Source organism: Salmo salar, chromosome 25 (genome assembly GCF_965601325.2).
Source record: "Salmo salar chromosome 25, fSalSal1, whole genome shotgun sequence".
NCBI classification, from domain to species: Eukaryota; Metazoa; Chordata; class Actinopteri; order Salmoniformes; family Salmonidae; genus Salmo; species Salmo salar.
Genome location: NC_138315.1, coordinates 46,675,797 through 46,686,917, shown reverse-complemented (window position 1 = coordinate 46,686,917; position 11,121 = coordinate 46,675,797). Strand labels below are relative to the sequence as shown.

At 42.8% G+C, this 11,121-nt stretch overlaps 1 protein-coding gene across 1 annotated transcript in view; it reads left to right on the top strand.

Annotated features, from left to right (window-relative positions):
• Positions 1-1,816: 1,816 nt before the first annotated feature.
• LOC106586845 (high affinity cGMP-specific 3',5'-cyclic phosphodiesterase 9A) overlaps positions 1,817-11,121 on the top strand; it is a 36,664-nt gene continuing 27,359 nt past the window's right edge. Inside the window, exons 1-2 of the mRNA XM_014174557.3 lie at positions 1,817-2,143; positions 2,741-2,811. Of these exons, the coding sequence (XP_014030032.2) occupies positions 2,790-2,811 (22 nt within the window). The 5' untranslated portion in view covers positions 1,817-2,143; positions 2,741-2,789. The remainder of the gene's footprint in view (positions 2,144-2,740; positions 2,812-11,121) is intronic.

Here is an 11,121-nt window from a genome sequence, read left to right as displayed (position 1 = left end):
CAATGGTGGGGGAGGGCCAAGATGGAGGCACGGTGACTTCAACACAATGGTGGGGGAGGGCCAAGATGGAGGCACGGTGGCTTCAACACAATGGTGGGGGAGGGCCAAGATGGAGGCACGGTGGCTTTAGCACAATGGTGGGGGAGGGCCAAGATGGAGGCACAGTGGCTTCAACACAATGGTGGGGGAGGGCCAAGATGGAGGCATGGTGGCTTTAGCACAATGGTGGGGGAGGGGCAAGATGGAGGCACGGTGGCTTCAACACAATGGTGGGGGAGGGCCAAGATGGAGGCACGGTGGCTTCAACACAATGGTGGGGGAGGGCCAAAATGGAGGCATGGTGGCTTCAACACAATGGTGGGGGAGGGCCAAGATGGAGGCACGGTGGCTTCAACACAATGGTGGGGGAGGGCCAAGATGGAGGCATGGTGGCTTTAGCACAATGGTGGGGGAGGGCCAAGATGGAGGCACGGTGGCTTCAACACAATGGTGGGGGAGGGCCAAGATGGAGGCACGGTGGCTTCAACACAATGGTGGGGGAGGGCCAAGATGGAGGCACGGTGGCTTCAACACAATGGTGGGGGAGGGCCAAGATGGAGGCACGGTGACTTCAACATAGTGCCCCTATCAGTCATTGCATTCGGTCTTGTTTGAATCAACACGATAAGTAAAGCGGCTCCTTTTTCTACCGGGTGCTTGTACCCCCAGGAGAGTAGCTATGGTGTGCCTTATTTGCATCAGTGATTTGTAACCTGGGCATGGTATTTATTTTCCACCAATTACAGCATTGCAACATTGCAGTGAGAAAGCCTTACAATTCTGAAAATGCCATGCATGCTTTTGATTGGACCAAAAAAATAACACTGAAAATCTCTGTCTCTCCAGTCCACTTACTAGTTAAACATTTTGTTGCAGACAAAATCTAGTCAGCCGAAATGAAAAATCTGCTTCTCTGGGTCTATTTAGTCAGTTATCGTCTCGTCAATTGCCACTGAAAAATAGGTGGTTGACAAATATTTTTGTCACTATTTTCATTTACGAAACTAACACACACACACACAGACAAACCCACATACCTGACGTGCAAACAGCATATAAAGGAGCATCATCAATAACATGTTTAGGCAATAGACACACTTAGACACACACACACTATTTAATTAACTGTGTTGCTTGGTTACAACAACATATTGTCCTCATCACTCAAACACGAGCACACAGACAGACCAGCTCAACATCTAGGGGAAAAAAGTCCATAAACAAAAGGTTTTGTCTTTGTTCCCAATCTTTACTGCAATCACCTGGTTCAATTCCACATCATTCAAATGGGTTGTTTTATTACAGCAACATAACCTTCTGGGTAGTGATGCAGACACACACTATGGCTGTGGCTGTCATAGAGGCGAGGCTTAGTATGGTCCTAACCTCTGACCCCTGGTGAAACGGTGTTCTATCGTTTAATGTGACACGGTGTACAATGGAACCCGGCCAACCGGTGCTTTTACTAGTTCACATACCTGCACTTTTATTGGCCTCTCAGGTGAACTTTGGCCACAACTTTGTTCTGCAACAATAGCAGGGCTGTGTTTTTGTCATTTAGTTATTTTCTGTGCGTAGGATGGGAAATTATAAGTGTCTTGTTAAGATATCAAGCTGGCACTATCTCCAAACACCACTACTGTATTCAGCTGGCACCATCTCCAAACACCACTACTGTATTCAGCTGGCACCATCTCCAAACACCACTACTGTATTCAGCTGGCACCATCTCCAAACACCACTACTGCATTCAGTAGTGAGACAGAAAAAAACTATTACTCTCTCTTGTTTTGCCATCTGTTGTGTCGCTTTCATTCTCTCGTTGCCACTGGTTTACATAAGGTGTGTTTGAGTGTGAGAGAAGGGCCAATCAATATCTGTTACACCACCAGGCTCAGTTCTAATGAAAGGCAGATAGTTGAGTGAAGGCTTCAGTCAGATAGTTGAGTGTATCAGACCTGTGTGCAGTGTTGTCTTTATAACACAGAGTGAAGTGGTATGAGTTTAAGCTTTTCTGTGTAGTACCATCCTACACCTTCCTTCCCACAGATAAAGAGGAACTCTTCCAGAATGTATTGACACAGGTGGCAGAGCAGTTTTCCAGGTAAGAGCACTGATATTGCTTTCATGGACATTTTGTCTTGCCTTCGTAAATGCTTTTTTTTCTCTGGTTTTAGTAAATGCTTGCTATTTGTCTGTTACTATATTTATGCGTGTGCTGCTTTCAGATAATCAATGCTCTCTGTCCCGTCTCTCTATCCTATCTGCCTTTTAATTTTCTCTCTGTCCATCTCTCTCTCCTTCTCTCTCTCTGTCCATCTCTCTCTCCCCATCTCTCTCCTTGTCTCTCTCTCTGTCCATCTCTCTCTCCTTGTGTCTCTCTCTCTGTCCATCTCTCTCTCCTTGTCTCTCTCTCTCTGTCCATCTCTCTCCTTCTCTCTCTCTGTCCATCTCTCTCTCTGTCCATCTCTCTCCTTGTCTCTCTCTCTCTCTGTCCATCTCTCTCTCTCCATCTCTCTCCCCATCTCTCTCTCTGTCCATCTCTGTCCTATCCTCTCTCTCTCTCTCTCTCTCTCTCTCTCTCTCTGTACATCTCTGTCCTATCCTCTCTCTCTCTCTCTCTCTCTCTCTCTCTCTCTCTCTCTCTCTCTCTCTCTCTCTCTCTCTCTCTCTCTCGTCCATCACTTATTTTTCTCTGCAGAGCGTTTAAAATCAACGAGCTGGAGACAGAGGTGACAAACCGCTTGGCCATGTTGGAGAAGAGAGTTGAGCGTGAGTCACACAGTACTGTGTCTGTGTTTTTATTTCTCCCCAGAGTGGAGGCAGCCTCTTATATCACAGTGAGTTTCTCCCCAGAGAGGAGGCAGCCTCTTATATCACAGTGCATGTCCAGTTACCTGCCACGGGGAATAGTAAGGGGACTGCAGAGCAGATACACTGAAATGCAGAGAACCAAGCAGATGGCCTGAAACCGTAATACCAAGCAGATGGCCTGAAACCGTAATACCAAGCAGATGGCCTGAAACCGTAATACCAAGCAGATGGCCTGAAACCGTAATACCAAGCAGATGGCCTGAAACCGTAATACCAAGCAGATGGCCTGAAACCGTAATACCAAGCAGATGGCCTGAAACCGTAATACCAAGCAGATGGCCTGAAACCGTAATACCAAGCAGATGGCCTGAAACCGTAATACCAAGCAGATGGCCTGAAACCGTAATACCAAGCAGATGGCCTGAAACCGTAATACCAAGCAGATGGCCTGAAACCGTAATACCAAGCAGATGGCCTGAAACCGTAATACCAAGCAGATGGCCTGAAACAGTATTCAGTTTTACATTTGAGTAATTTCACCTTTTTAATTCAGCGATTAACCTAGATGTTCAGTAACTGTATGTGGTGCCCGCGGCGGTGTATGGGGCAATCGAACCCTCACTGAAACTGCAGTAAAATGTGCAGTAAACATTGATGTACTACTGTATGTGAGAGGCAATTTTAAATAGGTTCACTCGCCACTCATTAACTTGGCTGGATGGGAAATAGAAATGGTAACCCGGGAGATTGAGTCATGAAGAGAGAATGTTAAGGTTAAGAAAAGTAACCCCCGAAAGGGGGGGGATTTAACTATTTGGTAGGGTTTCAATGAGGTGTTTTGTATTTGTATTTATTATGGATCCCCATTAGCTGCTACCAAAGCAGCAGCTACTCTTCCTGGACATTACAATACATTCACAGATTTCACAATACACTGTGTGCCCTCAGGCCCCTACTCCACCACTACCACATATTTACAGTACTAAATCCATGTGTATGTATAGTGAGTATGTTATCGTGTGTGTGTGTATGCATGTGTATGTGCTAATGTTTCAAATCAAATGCATTTATATATATAGCCCTTCTTACATCAGCTGATATCACAAAGTGCTGTACAGAAACCCAGCCTAAAACCCCAAACAGCAAGCAATGCAGGTGTAGAAGCACGGTGGCTATGTTTGTGTTGCTTCACAGTCCCCGCTGTTCCATAAGGTGTTTTTTAATCTGTTTTTTTAAATCTAATTTTACTGCTTGCGTCAGTTACCTGATGTGGAATAGAGTTCCATGTAGTCATGGCTCTATGTAGTACTGTGCGCCTCCCATAGTCTGTTCAGGACTTGGGGACTGTGAAGAGACCTCTGGTGGCATGTCTTATGGGGTATGCATGGGTGTCTGAGCTGTGTGCCAGTAGTTTAAACAGACAGCTTGGTGCATTCAACATGTCAATACCTCTCATAATTAAAAGTAGTGATGAAGTCAATCTCTCCTCCACTTTCAGCCAGGAGAGATTGACATGCATAATATTAATATTAGCTCTTTGTGTACATCCAAGGGCCAGCCGTGCTGCCCTGTTCTGAGCCAATTGCAATTTTCCTAAGTCCTTTTTTGTGGCACCTGACCACACGACTGAACAGTAGTCAATGTGTGACTAAACTAGGGCCTGTAGGACCTGCCTTGTTGATAATGTTGTTAAGAGGACAGATCATCGCTTTATTATAGACAGTCTTCTCCCCATCTTAGCTACTGTTGTATCAATATGTTTTGACCATGACAGTTTACAATCTAGTGTTACTCCAAGCAGTTTAGTCATCTCAATTTTCTCAATTTCCACATTATTTATTACAAGATTTAGTTGAGGTTTAGAGTGAGTGTTTTGTTCCAAATACAATGCTTTTAGTTTTAGAAATATTTAGGGCTAACTTATTCCTTGCCACCCACTCTGAAACTAACTGCAGCTCTTTGTTGAGTGTTGCAATCATCAGTTTTGTCTTGAGCTATTTAGCTATGCGACTTTGTTCAGCTTTAAACTTACTTGTGTCTAGTGGTTGTTATACAGTGATTTTTAACATTTCAAATGGTCTTCACAAACAAAACTGTCCACTAACTTACTGAATTTGAGTCTTTTAATTTGATCTTTGTGCCCTGTTGTGTAACACAATAGACTGACATATCAGGTAGATCCCTGCCCCTGACATCATACATTCTCTAGAGTCCATTCCCCTTGTCACGGATCTCTCCGGCACTGTTGCTCATTCCGTGCACCAGTTCAGAGGTCACCGGCCTCTAGGAACTGAACTGTTGATTACGTACACCTGGTGCCCATTTCTCAATGATTAATAATTGTATTAGGCTGCCCTTTGGTTCACCATTGGGCTGTTGATTTATTGTTCCAATGTCCGTTTGGTTGTGTGAAGTAGCTATGCGTTGTTTCATCTTCTGTGCTGCGTGTTTTATGTATTGTGCAAATGATTACGGGTCTCGTCCCGTGTTGTATCATTGTGTACTTGTGTTTTCGGGTCTCGCCCCATTTTATTTATTTGAGGTACTCCTCTCTCTTTTGTTTGGGTTTCAACCCTGTGTTTTGTTAGGTGTTTTTTGTCTTTGTACCCATGCCTTTACACGGCACACTGTAATTTGGATCAATAAAAAAAAAAATATACGCATTCCTGCGCCTGTCTCCCGATCCATTTATACCATCGTGACACACCTATTATTCTCCTCTTGTCTAGTGTTTCCCAACCCTGGTCCTCCAGTAACCCCAACAGTACACATTGATGTTGTAGCGCTGAACAGACACCCCTCATTCAGCTCATTGAGGGCTTGATGACTAGTTGACAAATTGAATCAGGTGTGCTTGTTGGGGGTACTGGAGGACCAGGGTTGGGAAACACTGGTCTAGGCTATAGATTAAGGAAGTTAACTAGGTCACGTGTTACTAGCTATGTTCTCTACTATAGTTTAACAGGCTTCTGGACACGAATTCACATAGAAATATCATGGAATTAGTGGGAGATATGCAATGTCATAGACGTATACAACGCTAGCTGTAGCCTTGACATGGCTAGCCTCCACTAAACACCATAATAACGGAGGTTAGCTAAATTAAGGCTATGCTAGCTGTCTTTGACCCTATAGCTAAAGCTACTGCTGCTTCCTAGTTCTGCCCATTTAATCTATTTCTGTCCTTTTTTGTTGTGTGCCAGGAAGTTAGTTTTCACACTGTCCTACACTATGCCCACAGGCTTTTCTTTGATTTAATGTATTAATTGTCTGTAATCACACATGGCTTTAAAATAAAATTGATAAAGATAGCTTGCTACGCTTCATTCCAGTTAAGTCCTGGTAGTAGAGGTTTTTCTTTTTGCACCCTACTGTTTCCGACGCCTCTACTGACTTCAGCTGTTCTGTCACAATTTGTCCCGTACACAGCCTTGCTGTGCAGTCCAGTGGGAACATTTAATCAGTAATTCATCTTTAACCATTACATTGTCGCCCTTCACTGTAAAGTACTGCTACTGTCATGGCCGCGTCGTTTTTGTTCTGGATTGACTGACTGCCTCGAGGTCTTTGGTGGAACACCTTGAACCCAGATTTAAACCATTGTGAAATTGTGTGTGTGTGTGTGTGTGTGTGTGTGCGTGTGTGTGTGTGTGTGCGTGTGTGCGTGTGTGTGTGTGTGTGTGTGTGTGTGAGATTTCTGACTCAATTCACCCTTTCATCCCCCACATTTTGAACTACAAACAGCAGATTTCACGATGACACCTACGTAAACAGGAAACAAGCCAGCAGCTGCTAACAGGCAAATGATGTACACTGACAGGCAGCATTACATTAATACACACTTTAACACATAATGGTCCAGTGTCCTCATAACAACCTTCTCTGACCTCTCAGTCACCGTGGCGACCCCACGGTTGTTACGGAGACAACGTACGAGCGGACGGGTCTCCCATGGAGACTGAGCTCTCAGTCCACAAAGATTCATCCTCCCCTTGCTCTCCATTATTTTTTGTTTTCTCCCCCAAGAGATCAGCCTAATGGCCACATATACTAATGGGACTTGGAGAGGCGTCAATTGAAGACATTGATTCAGGGATTTCTTTATCTACTCGGGCCATAACCTTGTCCCCAGGTTCGAGAGAGACGTCTGAGGACGAGATTACTTGGGACATGCTTCTATCAAACACCTATTTGGCAGAGGCGCGTCGCAGAACAATTTGCATTGCAGAAAAGCACAGTGCAGAAAAACCCTAATGCACTTTGATTGAATTCTAGCCAGAGAGTACAAATTCAATTCAAATCAAATGTTATTTGTGACATGATTCGTAAACAACAGGTGTGGACTAACAGTGAAATGCTTCCTAAACAACAGGTGTAGACTAACAGTGAAATGCTTCCTAAACAACAGGTGCAGACTAACAGTGAAATGCTTCCTAAACAACAGGTGTAGACTAACAGTGAAATGCTTCCTAAACAACAGGTGAAGACTAACAGTGAAATGCTTCCTAAACAACAGGTGTAGACTAACAGTGAAATGCTTCCTAAACAACAGGTGTAGACTAACAGTGAAATGCTTCCTAAACAACAGGTGTAGACTAACAGTGAAATGCTTCCTAAACAACAGGTGTAGACTAACAGTGAAATGCTTCCTAAACAACAGGTGTGGACTAACAGTGAAATGCTTCCTAAACAACAGGTGTAGACTAACAGTGAAATGCTTCCTAAACAACAGGTGTGGACTAACAGTGAAATGCTTCCTAAACAACAGGTGTGGACTAACAGTGAAATGCTTCCTAAACAACAGGTGTAGACTAACAGTGAAATGCTTCCTAAACAACAGGTGTGGACTAACAGTGAAATGCTTCCTAAACAACAGGTGTAGACTAACAGTGAAATGCTTCCTAAACAACAGGTGCAGACTAACAGTGAAATGCTTCCTAAACAACAGGTGTGGACTAACAGTGAAATGCTTCCTAAACAACAGGTGTAGACTAACAGTGAAATGCTTCACAAACAACAGGTGAAGACTAACAGTGAAATGCTTCCTAAACAACAGGTGTGGACTAACAGTGAAATGCTTCCTAAACAACAGGTGTAGACTAACAGTGAAATGCTTCCTAAACAACAGGTGAAGACTAACAGTGAAATGCTTCCTAAACAACAGGTGTGGACTAACAGTGAAATGCTTCCTAAACAACAGGTGTAGACTAACAGTGAAATGCTTCCTAAACAACAGGTGTAGACTAACAGTGAAATGCTTCCTAAACAACAGGTGTGGACTAACAGTGAAATGCTTCCTAAACAACAGGTGTGGACTAACAGTGAAATGCTTCCTAAACAACAGGTGTGGACTAACAGTGAAATGCTTCCTAAACAACAGGTGTAGACTAACAGTGAAATGCTTCCTAAACAACAGGTGTAGACTAACAGTGAAATGCTTACTGACAGGTCCTTCCCAACAATGAAGAGAGAAAGAAAATAGAGAAATAATAGAAAAGTAATAACACGTAATAAATACACAACTTGATAACTTGGTTATATACACGGGGTACCAGTACTGAGTAATGATAACTAGGTTATATACACGGGGTACCAGTACTGAGTAATGATAACTAGGCTATATACACGGGGTACCAGTACTGAGTAATGATAACTAGGTTATATACACGGGGTACCAGTACTGAGAAATGATAACTAGGCTATATACACGGGGTACCAGTACTGAGTAATGATAACTAGGTTATATACACGGGGTACCAGTACTGAGTAATGATAACTAGGCTATATACACGGGGTACCAGTACTGAGTAATGATAACTAGGTTATATACACGGGGTACCAGTACTGAGTAATGATAACTAGGCTATATACACAGGGTACCAGTACTGAGTAATGATAACTAGGCTATATACACAGGGTACCAGTACTGAGTAATGATAACTAGGTTATATACACGGGGTACCAGTACTGAGTAATGATAACTTGGTTATATACACGGGGTACCAGTACTGAGTAATGATAACTAGGCTATATACACGGGGTACCAGTACTGAGTAATGATAACAAGACTATATACACGGGGTACCAGTACTGAGTAATGATAACTTGGTTATATACACGGGGTACCAGTACTGAGTAATGATAACTAGGCTATATACACAGGGTACCAGTACTGAGTAATGATAACTAGGTTATATACACGGGGTACCAGTACTGAGTAATGATAACTAGGCTATATACACGGGGTACCAGTACTGAGTAATGATAACTAGGCTATATACACAGGGTACCAGTACTGAGTAATGATAACTAGGCTATATACACAGGGTACCAGTACTGAGTAATGATAACGTGGTTATATACACGGGGTACCAGTACTGAGTAATGATAACTTGGTTATATACACGGGGTACCAGTACTGAGTAATGATAACTTGGTTATATACACGGGGTACCAGTACTGAGTAATGATAACTAGGCTATATACACGGGGTACCAGTACTGAGTAATGATAACTAGGTTATATACACGGGGTACCAGTACTGAGTAATGATAACTAGGCTATATACACGGGGTACCAGTACTGAGTAATGATAACTAGGCTATATACACAGGGTACCAGTACTGAGTAATGATAACTAGGCTATATACACGGGGTACCAGTACTGAGTAATGATAACTAGGCTATATACACGGGGTACCAGTACTGAGTAATGATAACTTGGTTATATACACGGGGTACCAGTACTGAGTAATGATAACTTGGTTATATACACGGGGTACCAGTACTGAGTAATGATAACTAGGCTATATACACGGGGTACCAGTACTGAGTAATGATAACTAGGCTATATACACGGGGTACCAGTACTGAGTAATGATAACTAGGTTATATACACGGGGTACCAGTACTGAGTAATGATAACTTGGTTATATACACGGGGTACCAGTACTGAGTAATGATAACTAGGCTATATACACGGGGTACCAGTACTGAGTAATGATAACTAGGTTATATACACGGGGTACCAGTACTGAGTAATGATAACTTGGTTATATACACGGGGTACCAGTACTGAGTAATGATAACTAGGCTATATACACGGGGTACCAGTACTGAGTAATGATAACTAGGTTATATACACGGGGTACCAGTACTGAGTAATGATAAGTAGGCTATATACACAGGGTACCAGTACTGAGTAATGATAACTAGGCTATATACACGGGGTACCAGTACTGAGTAATGATAACTAGGTTATATACACGGGGTACCAGTACTGAGTAATGATAACTTGGTTATATACACGGTGTACCAGTACTGAGTAATGATAACTTGGTTATATACACGGGGTACCAGTACTGAGTAATGATAACTAGGCTATATACACGGGGTACCAGTACTGAGTAATGATAACTAGGCTATATACACAGGGTACCAGTACTGAGTAATGATAACTAGGTTATATACACGGGGTACCAGTACTGAGTAATGATAACTTGGTTATATACACGGGGTACCAGTACTGAGTAATGATAACTAGGCTATATACACGGGGTACCAGTACTGAGTAATGATAACTAGGTTATATACACGGGGTACCAGTACTGAGTAATGATAACTAGGCTATATACACGGGGTACCAGTACTGAGTAATGATAACAAGACTATATACACGGGGTACCAGTACTGAGTAATGATAACTTGGTTATATACACGGGGTATCAGTACTGAGTAATGATAACTAGGCTATATACACGGGGTACCAGTACTGAGTAATGATAACAAGACTATATACACGGGGTACCAGTACTGAGTAATGATAACTTGGTTATATACACGGGGTACCAGTACTGAGTAATGATAACTAGGCTATATACACGGGGTACCAGTACTGAGTAATGATAACTAGGTTATATACACGGGGTACCAGTACTGAGTAATGATAACTAGGCTATATACACAGGGTACCAGTACTGAGTAATGATAACTAGGCTATATACACGGGGTACCAGTACTGAGTAATGATAACAAGGCTATATACACGGGGTACCAGTACTGAGTAATGATAACTTGGTTATATACACGGGGTACCAGTACTGAGTAATGATAACTAGGCTATATACACAGGGTACCAGTACTGAGTAATGATATCTAGGTTATATACACGGGGTACCAGTACTGAGTAATGATAACTAGGCTATATACACGGGGTACCAGTACTGAGTAATGATAACTAGGCTATATACACGGGCTACCAGTACTGAG